The following is a 22,889-nucleotide window of genomic DNA, read 5'->3' as shown; positions in this document are numbered from 1 at the left end:
GAGGTGAGGAAAAAAGGTTTAGCTTCCTACATCCCCCTGGAGCTGTGCCCCTCTGGATAAGTGCTGTTCAGGTGCCACAGAGATCTTGCTGGCTCAGGCAGAGGAGAAATTGCTCTCAAAATTCCTCACGCAGTGTGAGGGGGTGCTCTACCCAAGAGTAGAGTGCCTCCTTCAGAAGGGGACTGGGTGGTCTGGTGTTTCATCCATGTGTGGTGGAAGCTCTGGAGCACGAAGCCGTCAGTTGTTCTTTGTATAATGTTAACTTCTGAATCAGGGATCTTGATCAATGAAGATGTAAATCTTTCCCCACTTCTGTTCTTTGCACCTGGCATGGCCAAGTGGCACAAGTCCGGTGGGAGCGCCCTGGCTTCTGGTTGCTCTTGCAGGTACGACCTGCACCGCACACGCGTGCTTTGCTCAAGGAGCAAGTGAGGCTGCTTTGAGGCAGTCACCGATGACGTTTGGTTCAACAAGCTGAGGAGCTGCTCTGGACTTGTGTTATTTCCAGAAAAGATTATTTGCAGAGCTTTGAATGCCAGCTTAGATCTGAAGCTTCTTCCTTGTGGGGTGTTGCTGGCTGCCACGCAGCCTTGGGAGTAGAGGAGGAGTCAGAGGATCTGCTTTGATGGAGCTCTCCTTGCTCGATTTTCAGCTCGAATCAGAAACAATCCAACGTGTCTGATGTCAAGTGCCAAGTCCTCTATCTTCTCACCTTCTTTTCCTATATCTTCGCCTCCTACCTTGCCTGTAGGTACCACCGATGGAGCAGAGCACATCTGGTGAGCATACTTGATGTAAGCACATGGAATCTCCCTACTAATTGCTGTACTCAGAGCAGTGCATGCCTTCAATTTTGCAACGCTGCTGGGAGTGCTCAGCTGCAAATAAAGGCTGTGTTATCTCTTTGCGATTAAAAAATCCCATCTTTCTCAATTCCCGTTCTTGAGCGGATTGCCCCCGTCCTCTAGCAACCACATACTTGTGGTAGAACATTAACAGCAGTGGCATCAGCAGGAAATCTGATACTGCTCAGGGCCTTTTCTATTTGGCTAAGTGAACGATATTTACTTTCTCCTGGCTAATTGTGTCCTTTGTGGATGTGCAGCATGGTCTCCGATCTACGGAAATACAATGAGTTCTTCTTGACGCCAAAGGGCATAATACTGTGGGGTTTTTCCATTCCTCTGCCTTTGTGGTATATGAGGTGAATCCTTGCGTTGCATTGTTTGAGATGTTGCCCTGTTCTGTTTTGTTTCATTAAAAAAAAAAAAACAAAACAAAAAAACAGGAAACTTGTTAAGCCTTTTCAAAGCGAAGGAATTTGTAAAAATGAGTTGTTTCTAGATGAGCTGTTGCTATTTGTCATGCCTTACTGCAGGCTTGTACTTTATTTTCTGGAAAATCTGCTGCATGCTAGTTGCATTGACACATCCTAGACCATTAGATGTTTATGGAAAAAAATGTGCTTCGGATTTTGTTTTTAATTGCTGGGAATTAACTCCTGGCCCAAATATTGTTAGAGGAAAAATTGATGCTTTCTCTCCCGCTCCCCAAGACAAACAACCCGACAAAGCCAAAACCCCAATTAGTAGGAGCGGTTCCAGAGCAAACACGCGCCCTCCGTGTTTGCAGTGCCAACACTGTGACGCTGCCAGTGTGACAGCTGTAAAGTGTCCTTGGCTTGTGATAGCTGAGGAACGGTGTGTGGGCGCTACAGGGACGGAGCATTTGTGGCACTTTCTGGGGGAAATAATATTGTTTTGGAATGTCAAGGATACCTGCGTGTACTGCAGACCGGTTGCTCTGACAGTTCTTGGCGTGTGTCGGTGCTTTCCGTTGTGTTGTTGAACTGTGAAGCTCGGAAAGCAGTGGTGAGTGCAGCTTTAAGAAGTTTGTTTGCACTTATGTCTGGAAGTAGAGAACTGGTACCGGCCTCTCCGTGTAGATAGGGGCGTAGAGTCTTCATCCAGCAGGATTTCTTCATGGCTCGTTTTTTTGACAAAGTTCAGCAAGTTGGTATGGTAAGTCATAAAAAGGAATTTCTCTCTGGTCTTTGAGGGAAATGGTGCATAGCAGCAAAGTATGTCCTTGAAGACACTGCTCAGAATGACAGAGCCCATTCCAGCAGTCCATGGTTCTGGGATATACCTCTTTATCTTGTTGGCACGTCCCATTATGAAGTCATCCGTCGATAGTGCAGCGTGGGTTAGCTCAGAGCTATCAAACTGGACTAATCTCCCACTGAATAAACAACACAAAGGTTCCTGGATTCGTTCCTATTTCCTTAAAGGAGTACAATCAAGTGCAGGCAATTAAAAGAGAGAGAGAGTGTGTACCAGATATTACACCTGATTGCAAGCTCACAGCCCAGGGTGTGTGTGGGTTCTCTTAGCTTTTAAAGAAAAAAAACCTTATAAAACAATTGATGTTTTTCTAATTTTTCAATGTATTTCTTTTCCTGCCATTCCCTTTGGGAAGGGAGAACCCAACAACCACCCAAACAGATCCCAAACAGTGGAAGCAAATTTCCTACAGGAGGGAAAGATTAAAAGTAATTTTGTACAAAGTATGCCGAGAAGGAACTTTTCATCCTGCTTTCCTCCCAGCCTTCTGAGAGGCTGTGGCAGAGCCCTTTAAAACAATTTCCACCAAATGGGTGCCCAGTGTCTTGGAGCAACTTTTGGAAATTCAGTCTGCATGGAAGCATGTTTGACATGGAGATAGATGTGGCTCTCTGGCAAGGCTCATTTCTCCCTTAAGTTCACCTGATCAGAGGCTTGTCTGGCTGTAACGCGGTCAGAATACGTGCTTTTTGCCTGCAATGAGGATACTTGTTGTAAATATGTGTAAGTAATGATAATCATTGTAAATATGTGAGATCACTGAATCTGACAGTGCTATAAAATCCAAGAGCCTACTCACATATAGAGGTATTTGTCCTCCAAGGAGCAGTTTTTACAGTAATTACTGGCTTTCAAAAGAGCAGGAGAGAAAGCAAGGTAAACAGAGCAACTGGCAGATGTTTGATTCAAAGTGATGTAAGAGACCATAAAGCTTTTGCTGCCCTTTTCTTTTAAATCCTGCTTGTTACGCAGCTGCTCCTGACTAATGCTTCCATTCCACGAGCAAGCAAATGCTTTGTGCTTTGGTATCTTTTGGACGAGAGGTAATGCCTTTAAGTTGCATCAGAGGAGGTTCAGGTTGGATATTATTTCTTCTCCGAAAGAGCGGTGATGCACTGGCACAGGCTGCCCTGGGGGTGGTGGAGTCAGCATCTCTGTAGGTGTTCAGGAACCGTGTGGATGTGGCACTGAGGGACGTGGTCAGCAGGCATGGTGGGGGTGATTTGGTGACTGGACTCGGTGATTTTAGAGGTCTTTTCAGCCTTGATGACTCTATGATTCTGTGATCCTGGTGTGTTCCTGCTCTGCATCTGTCATGGGCTGGAGCAACAAGCTTCTGCTGCAGAAACACCTCACCTTGGCCCTTCTTCTCCTCTCTTTGCGTAACATCCTCTGGATGTATACACCAGAAGTGTGATCAATGCATACCTGAACACCTGCTGAAGGATATATCTGAATTCCTTAGGTGCTCTTGTATCAGCCTGTGTTTGCTGCTGGTTGGTCTCCTTGTCTGGGCCTGATCCTGCAAAGCAGCTTGGAGAGCAGGTGGCCCAGCCTGTGGTACCTTGCTGCCTCCTGAAAACAATTATCTGGCATTTCTGTGGCTCCCTTCAGTGCTGCAGGACTCTTTCTCATGGGTGTGTGTCCCTCTGATCTATTTCAACAACCAGCTTAACCATTTAGCTTTTGTACAAGGGTGGGGCTTTTATGTTTCTAATGATGTTGTCTTAGGCAGAGAGATGCAGGATCTCCTCGGGTAAACTTCCCAGAGATGATCTGAACGCTCTGTTTTGCAGTGCATCTTGGACACCTACTACGTGTCCATAAGGAATCTTCTTTACGAATCCCCACTACCATAGTGTCACCAAATACAAAGCAGTACAGGATCACAAAAACCTGCTTTCCTTTAGAATCATAGAATCATATAATTGCTCAGGTTGGAAAAGACCTTCAAGATCATCAAGTCCAACTGCAACCTAGCCATACTGCTCTAACTCTAACAACCCACCACTAAATCACGTCCCCGAGCGCCACATCCAAACGGTTTTTAAACACATTCAGGGATGGTGACTCAACCACCTCCTTGGGGAGCCTGTTTCAGTATTCCATCCATCGATGCAGTCTATCCAGGTCCCTCTGTAGTGCCTTTCTACCCCCTGGCAGATCAACATGCCCTCCCAACTTGGCGTCATCTGCAAGCTTACGGAGGGTACACTCAATCCCCTCATCAAGATCATTGATAAAGATGTTGAATAGAAGAGGCCCCAGTACTGAGCCCTGGGGGACACCGCTCGTGACTGGCCGCCAACTGGATTTAACTCCATTGACCATAACTCTCTGGGTCCGGCCATCCAGCCAGTGTTTCACCCAGCAGAGCGTATGCCCATCCAAACCATGGGCAACCAGCTTCTCCACAAGGATGCTGTGGGGGACAGTGTCAAAGGCCTTACTGAAGTCCAGGTAGACCACATCGACAACCTTACCTTCATCCACTAAGTGGGTCACCTTGTCATAGAACGAAATGAAGTTTGTCAAACAGGATCTACCATTCATAAACCCATGCTGACTGGGCCTGATCCCCTGGTTGACCTTTAACTGATCCATGATGAATCCTGAGATTTTCCATTCTGTAACCTTCCCTGGCACCGAGGTGAAGCTGATAGGTCTATAGCTACCAGGATCATCTTTCCGGCCCTTCTTGAAGATGGGAATCACATTTGCAAGTCTCCAGTCAACTGGGACATTCCCTGTTAGCCAAAAGATGATGGAGAGCGGCCTGGCGACCACATCCGCTAACTCCCTCAGCACTCTAGGGTGCAATCCATCTGGCCTCAAATTTATAGCTCTACAGACCCCAAGCATTGGCCTTGCACCATAATCCCGGTAAGCCACTTAGCCAGTCATCCTTAGTTTATCCTTTGTTCACTGTAGGTTCATTGTGCTGCGTTCTGGCAGGACTGCTAGGAATGCTGTGTGTTTAGCATCTGTGCAGTGCCCTGCCAGTGACGGAGGTCATCTGAGGACCAGCTGTGCAGAATTTGGCTGTGCTCCTCACTTTCCTTTCCTAATCAGGCTGAGAAGAACCCCGAAGTTGTCATGTGTGCACGGTGCTCATGGTCACGTAGATAAGGAGTTGGTTGTTGATGGTGTTTGAGTCATGGCTTTACCTTTTTAGCACTGCTGCTACAATAACAAGAATTCAGAGAGAATAAATTGGAAACCATGACCTTGTAACACTATCTTGAAAATAGTATCTCCACTTTCCAGGAAGCGCACCTTGGGTTTGTTCTTCTGTTTGCTGAAACTCACAGACCCTTCAAGTTCTGTGTTCAGGTGTTTTTTCTTCAGCTCTGAGGCTTTGAAACTGTTCTGACGCTTGAGTTTCGTAAGTAATTATCAGTCTCCAGGAATAGAATTTTAAAACAAAGTGCCAGCTGTTACAAGAATTGGAGTCAATTTGGAGGGTTGACAGTGCCAGCATGGGCAGGTGACATGCCTTGCCCAGGGCTGTACGGCACATTGAGTCAGGATTAAGATTCAGGTCTTGTGACTTCCTAGCAGAGGGCCTTGCCTGTCAGATCCAGCTGCTTTTTTGGCACCACTTTGCTCAAGACAAAATGCAGTTTATGCCTTTAGAGGTTAAAATATGCACATAAGACTGGTCTGAGTTACCTCTGTGTGGAAAGCACCTGGTGTTCGTTATCTTTACCATCAAGTTCCTCCTGTGCTTTGTCCAAGATGATCCGTGTTTGCTTTGTGGACTCTGCACACCAGGAAGGTTGTCTTCTAGGAGCAAGTGAATTTCTGCATGCTGGGCCCCAGCACACACTGCGACAGGAGGTAGCTGTTGTAATCCACAGATCCTGAGGACTGTCTTTTCCCTCTTGAGCTCTGTATCAGGATTTTTGCACGTTGGACGTCTGCTCAAATCTGGACTGTGCTGTACCAGAGCTGACTGTGAGGGAAGGGTGAGCTGTAGAACGTGATGTGCAGAGGTGGTTACATGCAATTGCAGCTCATTGGTGCTTTTGGGCCCCACACAATTCCATCTTCTGGTAGATCTCCCAGGCCCTAGAAAGGAGTTGTTAGTCTGGGGTGGATGGACTTTCTTGTGACCCACTGCAGATGTTCTGGTGATGGAAATTAATAGCCTAAAGGACAGAGACTACCCTGATCCCAAGCTAAGTGTAGAAATGCCTAACTGGTGTTGTCTCCGTGATTATCTCACGCTGCCAGATGAGATCTGGAGAAATGAGTCCTGCCAGGTCTTTGTCACTGGAAGGTGACTTGGTTACTTCTCCCTGTGGAACATGGTAGGTTTGGCTGACCAGAAGTGTTAAGTGTCTGTACCTGTCTCTTCTGCCTCCTCTATTTATGGCAGACAAGCGTGGCTTTTGCTGAGCTGATCCTTCTGTCCCTCAGCTGGCTTTGCTGGCCTTGCTGTTGGACACCAGTACTCAGGTTTTCTACTCTAGTGACCTCAGCCTCATTCAATGTTATCCTTCAGTGAGACTCTGCATCTTGCTGATAGAGCTGCTCCCCAGTAGTTTGCAGCAACTAACTGTAACTGGGGCAGGTCTGACAGCATTTGTTAGATTGAGATCTGCTTCACGCCTCTCATCTGTGTTTCTGCTGTGCAATGCCAGTACAAATAGGGATGGAGATGAACAACTCACAGACTCTGGGGGAGAAGCCCAGTAGAGAGCTGCTTACTGAGGCTGTCTCTTATCTGTGGCTTTGTTCCTCTGTGAGTGCCATCTCACCACTGAAATCCACATCTGGCTTCAGGCCACTCAGAGCAGCTTGAACAGGAGACTCTGTGCTCTGAATGTTGAATTAATGGGGTCGGTCTCCTTCATGTCTGAGTCAAATCCCTTCAAACTCTTGTCCATGTCAGGCTCCCAGCTCTTCTAATTAAGAGGTTTTTAGCATCATTGATGTTTGGGAGCTACAATTCAGTTGCGCTTTCAATAAAATGGGGAGGTGCTAGAGGTAGGAATGTCATGTTTCCAGTTTCAGCTTGCAAATGATCCTGAAGGGAACAGAACATCCTCCTTGTACAACCTTTTGTTTGCTGCAGCAGATATGAGAGTCGTCATCTGTGTGGGTTGCTCTGGCCTTTGAAATACAAGTTGATGGAGCTCATAGCAAAAAAGTAAGATCTTTACTTCTGGAAGACATTGGACCCTCTTAGATATCTAGAGGGAAGTTTTAGAAAATGTATCTCTTTTTTGTGCTTTTTCACATTCTGTTCCTTTTTTTAATTTTTTGTCCTCATTCTTGTCATAGCTCTTGCTTTGAACGTGTTTGTGGAAGAAATGGGTCTGTCAAAAGGGTACAGCAAGGTGGCCTGTGTGACAGCCAATAATTACAACTCACCGGTGTGGCTGTCTGACTCCTCACCATCATCACCTGTAAAATCCATGCAGCTAAAGATATTTGGGTCTTTTTTCTTCTTCTTCTTTCAGGTCTAACTTTACAACTTTTACTTGAGTATGAGGAGGAAGCTGAGGTTCTTTCTGTTTCTTTCTGATTTCCAGCATGTACAGACGTGCCATCGGAAGCAATGTGACTGCCCAGCTAGTGGGTAGAATCAGGCTTTAGCCTCCACATGTTGCTCTGTTGGCCCAGTAATACAAAGAAGCTTAAGCAGAAGGGTTTATTTGAAGAAAGAGTGAAAGACCTCCCGCCCACCCCCATCTCACTTTGCTTTCTTCCATCATTCTTTGCTCACACGCTTTCTTCCCTCCTTCCCTGTCAGTATTCCCCAAAGCATGGGCCCAGCTCTATGTCCGTTGCTTGCAAGGTTTGACTGCTTGACTCGAAACGTATAATAGCACCAACTTAAAGGAAGTCTTCTGCGGAGTTTCAAACAAGTATTTTTTCAAGTGACACTGAACGGATGCCCTGCAAAATTACCAATTTGAAAGGGGGAGTGAAACATTCTGCTCGTTCTTTGAAGCAGAACAACCCTCTGGCTCACGGACCAGCAGTAATGAATGGAGTCACATAGCATGGTACATAATCGCCTTCTCCTTTTGTATTAGTATCATGCAGTTCTTGCATGTGACATTCTTCCAGGCCATCGTGTTCTTTATCATCCCAACGTACTAAGAGTACAAACAGAATTAAGTTCCTTGTTATCATGGCATCTGTACGTGGCTTTTAATTTCTCGGTGATTTCAAAAACAAAAAGAGCCGAGCTCTCTTGGCTAGTGCTGTGTTTAAATCTGCTCGCAGCCTGCTTGCACAGCTCACTTCTGCCCTGCAATGCAGAGCACGGATCTGCGGGAGGAGAAACTCAAAGCAGTGCAGCAAGGCTTAGAAATGTGGCGCTGGTGCTGAAGAAAAGCTATCTGGAGAGTGTTACGTGGGAGCAGTAAGTCGGAAGGTGGGTTGGGGTAGGGATGTGCTGTGAGCATCTTTACAGGCCCAGGACTGTGCTTAGAGGGGTGCTTAGCCCCTTTGCGTTGGGTACTTGTAAATAATGGGAATTATTTTCTTTGGCATCTGAAATGTCTCCGTAGTTGTGTGGTTTCCTTCCTACAAATGTGAGCATTTCAGATAAAAATTCTGTTTGGCAGCATTTGAGCTCTCAAAACAGAGGCAAAAGGGGCAGGAGTGCCCAGCTTATTAATTTTTTCCCATCTCATATCCCGGTGTAGGAATGTTCTGACCTTTTTTTGCTGTGCTGTAATAACATGAAAGAAGATTGAATTAGTATTTGGGAAGTGTTCACAAGAAAACATCAGAAGTGGGTGATCAGCTGTGGGGCCTGGGCGGGAGAGGGCCAGGAGAGGCATTCCTGTTCCTCTTTCCTCCGTCTCATGCACAGATCGTCCTCACTGCCTTTGTCCCACTCTGCAGTTGTGGTGCAGGTCTGGAGTTCAGAGGAAGAGGAAGAGCTCATTATTACCAGAGGAAGCAGGAACAGAGAAAGGTGTTGTGGTCAGGGCACCCGTGGACATGCTCCGCTCTTGGTGTTCAAACTCTGTGTCTCAGCTGACATGGGAGTTCTGCAATGCTCCCCATGCAGACTGATCTATGTGCTTGAATATATTCTCTCTTCTCTGCTGAAACCTTCCCTTGGCACTGGGCTGTCATCAGCAGAGAGCTGAGATTTGCCTGTGGGTCTGAGCAAGAGGACGATAGGTGACAGAAGAGCATCTGTGCTATGTGCAGGGTCTGGAGCCCATCACAGTGTAGAGTTACAGCTGCACTGAAGGCTCGGCTATGCCCGTGTTGTGTCCAGCACGCACCTCTGACAAGCTCTCTGTGCATTCACTAACCCCTGGCTTACTGCTCAGTAACAGACACCGATGCTGAATATTATTCTTTCAGACCAACAAGGTGTTTACACCTAGGTGATGTGTGGGTTAGAAGCAGAGGGTCGTGTTTGACTGGGGTTTCTCTGTTTCCTGCCCCACAGCTCTTCCATTTTCTCCTGCCCTGGGGGGAAAGGCATTGAAAAGATGGAGAACCAGAGGGGCTCTCTCCTGGGATACGTCCACTGGGAAGCAGAAGAGGAGGGGGACGAGGAGAATGAAGTGGCTTCTGGTGCTTCTCCTTCCAGCCAAATGAGTGAACTTGAAGACGTGCAGGTGGAGATGCTCGAAAAGGCGAGGGAACTCTTCCAGCTCTGTGACAAGGATGAGAAGGGCTTTATCACCAAGTTGGACATGCAGGTGAGGGAGGAGCTATGAAGTCATGAGTGGCAGAAGAGAGGAGAATGTGGCACGTCTTACCCTTTGGCATGGTGGATGCACACACATCTGTCTCATTCAGATTTCAGGGAGCTGGGCTCTGGCCCAGCCTGCTGATCCAGGAGGGGCCTTGAGCTCTCGGGAGTTCCTGGGACAAGTGGGATTGCAATTCCAAATTTTTAAGAAATGCATAAATAAATAACTAAAAGCATCAGTTTGTACAAACATGAAGCAGGCAATGGATGGGAAATCTGGGGGAGACAAATCTTTTGTTTATTTTAAAAACAAAATAACACAGCTATAAACAGCAACAAGAGGTCTGTCAATCTTCACAAAAAGGCTGCATAGCTGAGGTCTTGTCTCAAAAACATGTTAGACCTGAATTATTACTTTGCTCTGGCATAATGTGTTTTTTTGTTTTTTTTTTTTTCTTTTTGTTTGTTAACAGAATCTCTTTCATTGTGCTTTTGCTTTAGTGATTTATCAGGAAGATTACGTATGGAATGTTTTTCTCCTGTCCTATCTCTTTCTCCATCTGTAGTTAATATTTGGCAGGTCCTGTTGAGTAAACAAGTGCTGGCTTAATTGCTGACTCACTTTGTTTTGGGTTGTGCGATGCCTAATTTTGTGTATCTACGTTAATAAATATTTATTAAGCTTTATCTAAACCTGTGTTTTTAATGGACAGTGATGGGATTTTGGCCTGTACCTCAAGTTATTTGGAAGCTTCTTTGGGAAAACTTTCACGCTGTGTACTCCACACACGTAATCCAAAGGCAAATCTCTGTTCCTTAACTGTGTAGTGAGAATAATGGTGCGGTCCCAGCAAACAAACAGAAGTTCTCTCTCTACATTCCTGGTTGAATCACTTGTTAACTGAAAACCTTATCAGTGGGCTCAAACAGGGTGTACTGTCGTACTGTCTCATCCTAGCCAAGAGGCAGTGCTAAAAGGGCACAGCACCATAGGCCAAAGCTGGGAACAGCGCAGGCAGCAGTCACAGGAAAGGCTTTGAGTCATGCTTTCATCGTGTTCATTCCTTTTTGTCTGCAGAGGCTTCAGAGTGAACTCCCCCTAACCCTTGAGCAGCTGGAGACTGTTTTTGACAGCTTGGAGCAGAACAATAATGGATACCTGACACCTGTGGAGTTCAGCATGGGACTAGGTAAGAGCTGCGCAGAGGTAGAGGAAGGACAAAGCCCATCTGTGGCATGATTTTTTTATGCTATTGAGAAGGCTGAAAGTGCAGTGCTTCTGCTGAAGCTGTACCAGTTATGCAGGGCATTGCCCCGTATTTACGTGGATATCCTTGGAGAAATGTGTGTGCAGTACTGCTGACCGCATCCTGAGGCTTTGTGTCCCCTTATTGCAGTCTGTTGTCATCTTCCTGCCTGGTAGAGGTTGCCCCTCAGCCTCTCTTACTGGAGATGGCACATACTAGATCTTCTTGTCAGGGTGTGCAGGGGGAGATGAAGGGAAGGAGTTCAGGCTGGGAATTGTGCTGCCATCAGCTCTGCTTCCTGAGAGGGCTCATTGCATGGTCCCTGGCAGGTTACAGGAGGCTTCTACACGACTGACAAAAAGAACAGCAATTTTAAATGCTCAATTTAAAGCAATCTGAGATCCTTCTAGGGTGTCAAAACAATCTTAGCATCATTCTCTACCCCAATTTTCTGAGCTGTAGGAGGCAGATGATGAGAGATAATGACTCTTTCTTTAAAATAGACATCCCAAATGCCTCATCTAAGCCCATCTCCTTAATTAGCTGCTCAAGGTTTTAAGCTGGAGTCGGTCCTGCCTGTCCACACTGTATGTTTTTTACAGCACACATTTTAAGAGTGGGAGTGAAGCTGCTGTTCTGCATCCATCTGCATTACTTCCAGTATGCGGATCAATCTGTTGCAGATCTCATGCTGGACTGGAGTGGGCCTGTATGTAGTAGGTTTCTAACAGATGCCAAGGATGCAGGGGGCTTGTAACCACCTGGGAGGAAGAAGAGGAGCAGTGAGGCAAACTGCCATGTGTTGGACACTGAGCATGAAAGGATGACAGAAAAGAATGACAGAAAAAGAAGCTCGCATCAAAACCTTAGCATTTTTTACAGTATTATATGTAGTTACTGAAAAGGACTTGTTGAAGACATTTGGAGGCAAGAAATGGTAGAGTTAAGTGACGTGAGGTACACAGATTTTTTTTTCCTCTCACAGCAGCTCTGAACATCTTTGGCTGCTGGTGCTGTGGCTGGGATGTCACTTCGGTCTGAACTCTGTGTAAAGGATGGGGCCTATGCTTTGGACAGAATTCCTTGATTTGTTTCTTTAAGAATTTGTTCCCAGCAACAGTATCTGTCGCATGCCTTGCATAGCATGAAATTCTCATGGCATTACTGTTGCAGCATGAAACAGAGGTTGGAAAGCTGGAAGTCATATGTACGTGGGGGCTGTTCAGAGGATAAGTTCGTTTTGTTCAGACACTCCGCAATCCCAGCAAGAGGCAGTCTTTGTCCTGTAGCACTTAAATCAAACCAGATGTAGCATATGGGAAGGGTAACGATCTCCCTGACACTTTTTTGTGAACTGAGAAACTGAGGCATGGAGCTGTTCAGTGCCTGGCTTGCAATCTTTGAGGGGGTTTGTGGCATCATTGGCAACTGAATCCATAGCATTGCTCCACAGGAGTGAAATGACCAATTGCCGCATTTCACATGCAGAGGATCCAAGGCTGCGAGTGGTATGTCATTTTAGCACAGTGAGCAGAGCCATTACAGCTTGTTGTCAGGCTGGAAGCCAGTTTCAGTCTCAGCATCACAGACTGGACGCTGACATCACTCGGCACGTCTGAGCAGAGGCTCTTTACTAACTAGGAGCTGTATTCTACAACAGTAGCGTGCAGGCAGCTTCTCACAGAGCTGTGTTGGGCTGCCATTTGAATAGCAGCCTTTTAGGTGACATCCAGATTGACTTTTTTCTCTTCCTCAGGAAAGTTATTAGGAATCGACTTGTGTCAAGGGGCTGGAAGGACAGATCGCTCCAGTCACGAGGAGACCTTTGAGTCAGGTTGGTCAGATGACATGGACCCGGCAGACGATGAAGAGAAACGATTCTGCTCCATGATGGAGCAGCTCGGAGCAGCCCAGGTGTTTGAAGAGTAAGTAGGGGTGTCTCGTGGCCTTATCTCTACCCTGTTTTGATCTTGCAGTACCAAAACTTGAAAGTACCAGGAAACACCAAGGAGGTGAACTGAACTGCTTGCTCCTGTACTACTGCTTAGTTCTTGCCATTTTGTTTTTTTGTATGCTTGGTAACAAATGCAATGAAGTCTGGGTTGTCTCATCAGTTACAAGTTACCTTCAGCACTGTGCTTTTCACAAATTGTTTCCCAAATTGTAAGTTCATACCACAGCTGTAAAATGTAGCAATTGATGTGGAAACTCATCTGCAAGGAGCAGATGGAAAGAAGCATGCGAGGGTTAGACAAGGTGAGGAGGATGTGTGCATTGTCTGTTCCAAGAGGGCCTGTGACTGTTCACATATGTTTGGAAAATCTTAACTCTAAGAGTCTGCATGAAAGATGTGTGCTCAAGGGGTTGCTTGGGACTGAGCTGATCTTGAAAACAGTGAGAGGCTGAAATGGGCAAGAGATGCTCACCTGAGCCTTGAAATTTGGTATCAGTGCCCTCGCATGTGGCCCCAGTAGAGTCTGCTGACCCAATGTCATCCAGCTGCCAAGCTGCAGTTTGTTTTTTAGGGCCTTCCCAACTGAAGCATTTTCCATGGTTGTTTCTTACTGGTGCGAACCTGTTGGAACTGGAGTGGCCTCAAAGTCTCTATTTGCGGTGGGATTTTTTTGTTTTCTCCAGACATCATATTACAGCAATTGGCACCAGTTTGCTGGGAGCAGGCCTGCTCTAAGCGGGGATGGGAAACAGACAGGATTGAAGACAGAAGCTGAGAGCAAAGGACTTTGCTGTTGGCAGAGCTGTGTCTATCGTGAAACAGATTGTGGTGTCTCACATGCATTGTGATGCAAAGCACCTGCATGCCTCTTTTTAATGCTAAACAACTTTGGAAGGAAAATGTAATGCTGCAAATAATGTGAAAGCCAGGATTGTTTTGGATAAGTAGCCTCTGCTGTTTACAACAATTTGTGAAGCATCCGGTCTTTAAGTTTGTTAAGTCTTACCCTTGTTTTGGTTTCACCACTTGCAGTTTTATACAGTGAGTTCAGAGGCTGCTGTCATGCCTTTGTGCTGAGGCAGCTGTTGTAAGGAATTAACAGAAAACAGAAGCTATTGAGAGGTGGAGGAGGAATCTGATCTTCACCGTTTTTGCTACTGAATCTGATCTTCACTGTTACATTATCTATAATGTAACACCATGAAAAAACTGCTTCTTTAGATTGTGACTTAATTTCCAAACTTACTAAACAAACGAACAGAATGGCAGCAGCATCCACTAGTACAGCCATGGTGTGAGAACGACACCTGTGTGATGTGTGCCGAAGTCCCTGGGCTGTGAGAGTTTGCTGCTTGGTCATCGCTCGCAGCCAGTTTCCTGAATGTTCATCTCTTCAAATCTTAGATACCATATGAGTTATTACTCAATACCTGGAAAATAATCATTCCAGATTTGCTTCCTGGGCAACTCTTTTTGTCTTTCAGATGACCTCCTCTTTGTAACCTTGCAGTTTATTTTAACCTTTTTGCTGTGTGGTGTAACAGAGGAGGTGACAGGACAAGGGCAGTCTGCCCTCCCCTGAGTGCATGTCGGAATTAGAGTAACAATCCAGAAGATGGCACAAACGCATTTGCTTTCTTTCTCTCCTGTATGCTTGCTCCAGTCCAAGTGAGGTTCGGGATCTTTGGGCCCGGCTACGAAAGGAGCGTCCAGAGCTCTTAGCCAATTTTGAGGAGTTTCTGTTGCGGGTTTCATCGTACATCAGGGAGGTGAATCATGAAAAGGAGTCTATGGAACAGGCATTGAAGCGGTAAGGAAAACATCGGTGCCATTTGCTGTTTGGAAACAGCTGATACTTAGATGAAATTGCGTGTGTTATGTTCTGCCTCAAGTACGAGAGGAGGCTGGGTACAGGACACTGAGATTTTTCTTGCTGTAATAACATGACTTTTTATCTTGACTTCATTGCACAGACTTGTTTTGCATCAGCACACACCCATAACATTTGATCTGGTGAAAAAAACAAGTAACTTTTTGGCAATGCTACACAGCTCTTAGTAGGACTCTCTTTGCACTGTCCTCTCCTGTTTTCTTTCTGCATTCTCTTTCTCTGTTGTAATATGTATGCACCTTTCCTTTTGTAGAAAGGAGACAGACCATGACCGAGAAGTCAGGTGCCTTTATGAAGAAATGGAGCAACAGATCAAAGCAGAAAGGGAGAGGCTAATCTGTCAGGTACCTCATCTCTCGTGGCCAAAGTCAAACTTTCTGTGTCTGAGGCAGGGAGAGTGGCTCATCTGCCTAAGGAACAGCTCTTAACTGTACTGAGTGTTGTGTGCATAGCTGTGTGTCTTAACCTTTGCAGGAAGCACTGAGACACAACAGGAGTAACCTGCTCCAAAAGGAACTGTGTAGCAAAGAGCAAGAGCTGGAGAAAATCCTCTATCGCCAGAAGAAGGTAACAGAGCCCAAAGCCTTTCTAAAGTGCGCTCTCTTCAACTGTCTTTCTACAAAGACCTTTTCTGACTGGGGGTGGTTTTCATCTGCCGACAGTGTTAGCCAGCCTAATTTTGCCCATCTCTGAAGGTGTTGAAGTGGGCTAGTTTGTCTTCAACTGCAGCGTCACCCTGTGAATGTTTTGGCCCTCATTTTCTTCTCTACTTTGGTTTCTCTTGTACAATAACTTAATTTGGCAAGGAAAATGAGGTAAAGATTTGGAAGTTGTGAGTTTGGAGCCTTTTGTGGTGTGTAGGAAAGCTGTGTATAGATATGCAAGAGCCAAATAGTTTTTTCTGGTTGCTCCAAAACAACCCAGAGGGAACAGTTCCCTGAAGCTTTGAGCTGCATGTACTGCAGACTGGCATTTCAGTACCTAATGACATATTGATTAATCAGTCAATGAAAAAATCAAAGCAGAAACTTTCCGTTGGCTTGCTTGTCCCTGGCATGTGCATTTGTACATGGTGGTCCATTCTGGATGTCTTTCCCTTCTTCTCTGGAAAACTGAAATGTGTCTGCTGCAGAAACAATGTGTGGGAGGTACCTGGGAGGTTCTGGTGACTGGAGATATCCAAGTTGGATAGCTAGCTGTGATGAGGATGAAACAGAAGTTCTTTGAACTCAACAGCTCAGTGTGCAGCAGTTGGAAATGCCAATAAAACTTCAGATGCCATGAGGAATGGTAATGAGAAAAAGAGAGAGGATGTCATTTTCCTGCTACCCAGTCTTGGTGTGTCATTTTCTCAATTGGTTTGCGCAGTTATGGTCACCTCTAACTCCACTGTGTTCTTGAGAAATAAAAGTACAGATTGCTGATATAATTAAGGAGATAGAGCATTTGCCTTGGGAAAGCCTAAGCCTAATTTTGGAGTGGAGGAAGTTATAACAGAGCTTTACAGATTCAGGATAGTTGTGGATAAGGTCCACGTGGAACTGTTATTCCTCAAATCCTGCAACAGCAGAGATGAAGGACACTCGACAAGTCAAGCAGAAGATTGATTTCAAAGATTGTACTTCTGTACAAGTGGATTAGTGAACTAGAAATTTTGCCACAGGGGGTTGTGAATCAGCAGTTCAAAAACAGATTGGACAAACTAATGGATAGCAGGCTCCTAAACTTATTGAAAGGAGAAAAAGTCAGGGATGTAGATTATATCATCTCTAGTCCAAGTACTATCGATGCTGGGGGTGTAGTCCATAGTGGGTATCTAGACATGCTCTTCCTAATTAGCATCTCCTCTTGCTGTGGGTCAGGGAAGTAGATGAGACTGTGTGGACACTTACTCAGCTGACCATTTCTGATGTCTTTATCTCGGAGGCTTGTACCAAGTTACACGGGCAACCAGGTCCCTCTTGTGGTGGAAGTCCAGTACTGTGATTGTGCTACTCTGCTGTATCCTTTCAGTGTACAGACAACTTAAAACCAGAGTTCTTCGTGATTCTGAGAATTCTTAGGGAGGGGCACTTGCTTTATTTGAATCCTGTCCTCTAGCTTATTGAAAGACCCAGAGGCTGTGGACTGGTGTTGCTGTTTCTTACTCTGAACTTGACTGCTCAGCATATGCCCTAAAATTTTCCATGTTGTCCAAAGGACTCGAACTCTCAAGTCAAAGCTGGGTATGACATGTGCTTGTAGTCATAGTGGGAAGAGATGTAGGGCTTGTGTTTCAAGGAACCTGGGAAAAGTGAGCTCTATTCGTGACTGTTGTACGTGTGTGTTTGCAAAGAGCAGGGTTGGAAGGAGAAAAGCACTTCATCTTGTGCCGTAGTATGTTTCTTTTACTTTTCTCTTGAGAGTCTACTTGAAGGAGCAGAAAAGGCAGGCTTAAAGCATACATGGGTTTTCACAGGGGTACCTGCTCGCTGGTGAGATCTCATCTCCCTGTGCCCTTGCCTAATGTTCCATCTGTGTGGTTAAGAAGTTGTCACACGTGGTATTTAAAGGACTAAACATGCTTGTGTGTGCAGAACTTTTGGGAACAGGCAGTTCAATTGGCTTGAGTAACTGTGACTGTGGAAACTGAGTTCAGCTTGTGCTTCTGCCTAGCACCAAATTCAGCAGAGGGCCTTGGTCAGCAAATGTGGTTGACTGGATACTGAAATATCAGTATGATCCTCCCAGTGACGCCGTACTGAGACAAGTGAATTTGACTGATACATCTGTCTTTGTCTCTTTCCCAGCCAATGCCAGCCATTTGCAAGCGGTCACATTGCTAGCTGAGTACAGGAAGCAGACTTCAAACTTGTGAAGTTAGGCCTGTTATTTGTGCTGGTGTCTCGTGGGGAGCTGTGCCCTAGCAGCATTTAAACAACCCCTCTAGCCCAAAGTTCTGTCTCTAACAGTAGTGAAGATCACCAGGTCACTTAATTTTCTGTATGTGTGTAGTGTGACATACCCCAACACCTTGATGCATCCCTTTTTCAGCTGCCATGGGCTCAGGAAGTCCCTAAACCTGAGGATGCATTTCAACATCTGTGCTTAATAGCTCCCAATCGACATAGCCCCGCTTCCACCCAAATTTTTCGGGTCCTCCTATGACCTTTGTTTGCGCTCAGATTTCTACACTGCCTGAAGCGCTTCCTCAGCAGTGCCTGAATAACAGCATTGCTTGCTCCTCGGTGCTAGCACTGATGAGAAATAATTGCTTCTAGATCACCTTTTTGACACCCCTGGTGGTCTTGTAGACCTAAACTGAGTTTTCCTCCCTTTTTTCAGCCTGTTTTTATTGTCAGGATTGTAGCACAGAACCCTTTCTCTCTATATTTAACTCCTCCTCTCCCTTTGCAGCTGGAACATCAGCTGCAGTCTCTGAACTCAGAGCAGCTGGAGACCCGTGTGCAGAATGAAAGGCTCCGGCACCTGAATGAAAACCTGCTGGAGGAGCTGGAGAAAAGCAAATGGGAGCTGGAGGCTGTCAAGGGGCAACTGCAGAAGCTCCAAAAAGAGGCCCAAAATGAGCAAGAGCAGAAGGACAGGTGGGAATGGAAAGGGAAGCAACTGTGTGGGCTGTCACAGCAGGAACCCAGGCAGAGAAGGAAAGGTGTTCAAGTAGTTAAAGAATAAGGTCCTCTATTTAGAAGCCGTGGTCTTATCAGGGAACTGCCTGTCTCCTCTTGAGGAAGGAAAGTAACATTGCAGTGGTGTTGCTGGTATAAACAGGCAGTGTTATTGCTGCCTCCCACCTGCCTGTAGTGGGGAATGAGTATGTTCATTGACAGTTGGCTTTAAAAGTACTGTAAAAATTACAGATGTTCCTCAGCCTAGAGGAGGGTTCCCCTCCTTCTAATTTCCAGTTCATTGTTGCCTCTGTAAAGTTCCTACAAGTCCTATGCCAATCTAGTAATATTTTGCTGCAACGTGGGGATGTTTCAGCTGCAGTTCCAGATGGCAGTGAGCATTCTTCCTATCTCTAACAGCTGAGGAAACTGATGTGTGAAAGTGGAAAGTGGACTGTCTGCCCTCATGCCAGAGGAGAGCAGGAGAGCTGGGGTAAAACTCAGGCATCCCAGCTCCTGTGGCAGTGCTCCTTCCTCTGAGTCCTCCTGGCACAGGGCAGCCCTTTAACTTTGTGAATATTGCAGGTGTCCCTGAGAAAGAGGTCTTTGCATTTCGTCTCCCATTGATTTATTTCCTCTTTTAAATTCCCTAGGGATGTGTTTAGAGTCTCCAAAAACATGCAGAAAGAGAAACAAAGCCTCCTTCGGCAGCTGGAGCTCCTCAGGTAAGAACAGGACTGGGGCAGGTGTCAAGTTCTTGGGCACATAAGGGACAGACTTGGACCAGATCCTACTTCTTACTGGAGGCTGTATGAACTGCCAGCACGGTCAATGGTCAGTTTGGGGGTAGAAGTGGTGAGCTGGCCTTTCTAGTGAAGCTTGTTCCCTGCTTCATTGGCAGTGCTGAGGTCTCAGTGCTGTGGAAGTGTATTCAAGCAGCACTCACTCGCTGCTTATTTTTCTAGGCCCAGACAGAGTTGTGCAATCTGGTCAGCTCCAGCAGGGTACAGGCTGTGTTATTTTACTGAGTAATTCCTCCAGGGGAGGAATTTAGTCTTCCCTGCTGCCTGTTAGCTGAACTGGGATACGTGGAAGTCCCAACATAACCAAGATTACAGAACATCTTTATTTGTGCCCCTAGCTGCCTTTCCATCTAGCTTTCAAATGTTGGTCTTTATCCCATTTTCAATGAAGGCTTCGTTTTCTCTCTCCTGTGTCTTTCTTTGGAGCAGAGAGATGAACAAGAAACTTCGAGATGAGCGTGACACTTTTGAAGCCAAGAAGCCGGTTAGTCTAAGAAAGAAAATCCTAATTCCCAGCCACCCTCCTTTCATCTGCTGCTGTTGCTGTCACCACTTGGGGGCCTCTCACATCCACGGGGGACAATGACCTGACCTCAGAAGGCCTGGTGTGGTGCTTAAAACAGACTTTGTGGCACCCCTCTGCCTGTGCCAGAGACAAGCTCTGCTGGTTGCTCTTGCCAGCTGCCTAGGTGTAACCCAAGGCATGTTAGTTTGGGACTGCAATGCAACTGCGTGCAGGGCTGCAGTGGGTGCTGCACGTGCTGGGCTTGTGCTTTTTAGGCAGTACTGGGCACCTGTAAGGCAGGGAGCAAAGCTGCATGAGTCCTGGCACTTGGATGGTGAGGAAGATGAGTTCCCAGACGTGCTGCCAGCTGACTTGGGGTGGAGGGGCATGGGAGAGTTTGAGAGTTTCTCTGACCCCTTGAGCTTGTAGAAGATGTTTTCAGAGAAAACGGGCAGGTCCACGTTCCTGCAGGGAAGGTGCAGCAGTTTGCTGGTGGAAAGCAGTTGGCCCCTCTACAGTAGGAGCCCTGGGGAACGTCCAGGACAGTCAGTGCCATCTTTGGCCTTTCCTAGCTTCCAAGGCAAGTATGGATATGTGATCTTTTTTTCAATTATATTATTTTTTCATGAAAAAGTCTTTTTGCTCACAAAAGTCACTGCTAAGGTTGCTCTGTGCCTGTCTTGGACCCATCCCTGCTACCATGTGCCTTTCCTGGCTCTGCCGCCATGCTCCCCTTGCAGATCTGGAATTAGCTGTCCTGCAGCGATGACAGGCAGCAGTATGCTGGGACAGACCTGGCTGGTGTGTAAGGGAACACGAACGGAAGTACAGGGAAGGTGCCCAGACAAAATACCCTACGGAGGGGAACCTGCTGGGGAGAGGCTGGAATTCATCTCCAAGCCAGAGAAGTGGCTGTAGAAAATAGCTTCCATACTGTTTTGGATAGAGATGAGGTGTGTGTGCGTGTGCTTGTGTGGCTGTGTTTCTGAAAACAGAAAGAGGATGTTTTTTTTTTTCTTTTTTAAAGTTGCTCTGTGTGTGTGTGTGTGCACGTGTGCACATGTGCTAGTGCTTCCTCTTGGAAAAGTAACAAACGCAGTCACTCTCTAACAGAGTCCAGTGCAAGCAGGGAAAGAAAACGGTGCATTCTCCTCTTTCCATGTGCAGTGCTTCAGCATTTGGGTTCCTTTGGGTGGGTGGGTGCCCTGTGGAGACCATGCTTCGGGTATGTGCCTCTGTGTGCAAAGTTTGTCTGCTTCTCTTCTCTTCTCCTTTTCCCCACTGGGACCCACACATGGCTGCTCTGAAACATGTCTGCTGCAGGTGGACCTATGAGAGGGCCTTGCAGAGAGCCGTACTATAGAGGAGCCACTTTCTCCCTTCTCTTTCCTGTGCTGGCTCTAGGGATCAAGCAGCAGGTTGAACTCGGGCTACCACCTTTGCTGATCCGGCAGCATCATGTTGGGCAGATGAGGCCTGCACTAGAATAAGCTTTTTTCCTTTGTCAGCTAGGACATCTCGTTGGCTGTTCTTGTTTTGGACTTCAGGAAAGCAGGGCTCCAAGGGATTGCAGAGATGCTACTGTTGTCATGCACCTGCAGAAGATCTGCTGTTCAGTCTAGCCCACTGTAAAAGAAATAGCAGTCCTTCCTGCGGCAGCAAAAAGGAGATTCCAGCCCTCTGCTGTGGATCCCTAGTGGGTAACATGCTCTCTGGCAGGCAGTATCGGTGCTTTCACAAGCTAAAAAGAAACCTAAGGCTTTAGTATCCTTTGTTAATGCTGGGAAGGATTGTGTTATTTCTGTGAAATGAAGTTGTGACAAACAGTGATTCTTTCATAGCAAAGACTGAAATGGTTGGAAGGAGGAGTTGGGCTGCACATGGCTGAGCAAGCCAGCTGCTGCTCCTTTGCACTTCTCAGTGCCCAGCTCAATGCCTTGCTCTTTGTAAGAGCTTCTGGCCTTTCCTAGGTGGGCAGACGTGGCCTCATGGCATGGGGCACAGTTTTGCCCTGGTGGCTAGGTCACAGATGGCAACATGGGGCTGTGTCTGCCTGTGTGCAAACTGCTGTTGGGTGTTTTTGAGACCCAGGAGTTGCAGGTTCCATTTTGCACCCATCTGGCTCTGGAGTTATCCTTGCATGCTGCATGTTGATAGAGGTCTTGCCCTGGATGAGCAAATTTCACGTCTGCTCATCATGAAGAGTGTTTGGGAACTTTGACTGCACTGAATATATGTTTGTATTTCACCGGTAAACCAGAAGATGTTTATATTTTCTGTCCCATCCAAAATGCTTGCGTACATGCTGTTCTTGCTGTGGAATCCTTGTCATCATGTGTTGTACAGCTGCAACGTCGTGTCTGTCCCTATACCGTCACTATGAAAAGTCAAATGTTCCATAAACCTGGCAGGCCAATAAAGCATGGCAGAACCAATGGCAAAATGCACCCTGTTGTTTCTCCTTTCTTCCCAGGTACGTACCGTGCAGGCTGCTTCCTCTCTCAGTAGGCAGTGCAGTAGCAGATTGCCTGGGAATCCCTTTGCTCCATAGGTGGCTTGAAGGCTGCGACTGTGCTGAATATCTAGTGGGTTGCAACGTGATTTCCTTGTTCCCATGGGTCTAGAGAGTGCCCTTTGAGGGAACGTGCTGGTCTCAGCACAAACCCTGAAAGCTTCTTCTTCCAGTTCTGCTGGAGAACCATTGGTTGGCTGGACCATACATAGCCTGATACCGATGTTAACCAAAGGGTCACTGTGGACTTGGGATTCCTTTGCTTTGGAAGATTTGTGGTCCACAGTTGTGAGCCTCCTACAACAACCCAGCTCTGGGCAGCACCGTGTATGTCCAGCAAGGTCACTTGCTTATTGACTGTATGACACTTGAGGTGTGTGGGTTTTCCAGTTGGTTTCCGTTTCCCACGTTCTAGAAATGAAACTGCTGAACAAGGGCTCTGTGGGCTGGATTTCTTCTGTGGCTGAAGTTTTACTTAAATATCAGTTTAATATGTAATATTTTTTTTTCCTTTAAGCTCTCAGTTGGGTGAGGCCCTCTGTGGAATCCAGAGTGGACCACTTCTTAGTGG

The 22,889-nt window shown here is 46.4% G+C and overlaps 1 protein-coding gene across 2 annotated transcripts in view; it reads left to right on the top strand.

The window, feature by feature from the left end:
• CRACR2B (calcium release activated channel regulator 2B) overlaps positions 1-22,889 on the top strand; it is a 39,909-nt gene that overhangs the window by 4,313 nt on the left and 12,707 nt on the right. For both annotated transcript variants that reach the window (XR_002440410.1, XM_021402759.1), the window contains exons 2-10: positions 9,553-9,808; positions 10,880-10,991; positions 12,805-12,973; positions 14,666-14,812; positions 15,147-15,237; positions 15,368-15,460; positions 18,290-18,477; positions 19,152-19,223; positions 19,731-19,785. Coding sequence is in view for 1 of the 2 variants with exons in the window: in XM_021402759.1 (XP_021258434.1) it covers positions 9,553-9,808; positions 10,880-10,991; positions 12,805-12,973; positions 14,666-14,812; positions 15,147-15,237; positions 15,368-15,460; positions 18,290-18,477; positions 19,152-19,223; positions 19,731-19,785 (1,183 nt within the window). In the remaining variant the exon portion in view is untranslated. The remainder of the gene's footprint in view (positions 1-9,552; positions 9,809-10,879; positions 10,992-12,804; positions 12,974-14,665; positions 14,813-15,146; positions 15,238-15,367; positions 15,461-18,289; positions 18,478-19,151; positions 19,224-19,730; positions 19,786-22,889) is intronic.

The sequence above is a fragment of the Numida meleagris genome, chromosome 6 (genome assembly GCF_002078875.1).
Source record: "Numida meleagris isolate 19003 breed g44 Domestic line chromosome 6, NumMel1.0, whole genome shotgun sequence".
Taxonomy (NCBI): Eukaryota; Metazoa; Chordata; class Aves; order Galliformes; family Numididae; genus Numida; species Numida meleagris.
This window is presented reverse-complemented; position numbering and strand designations above follow the sequence as displayed.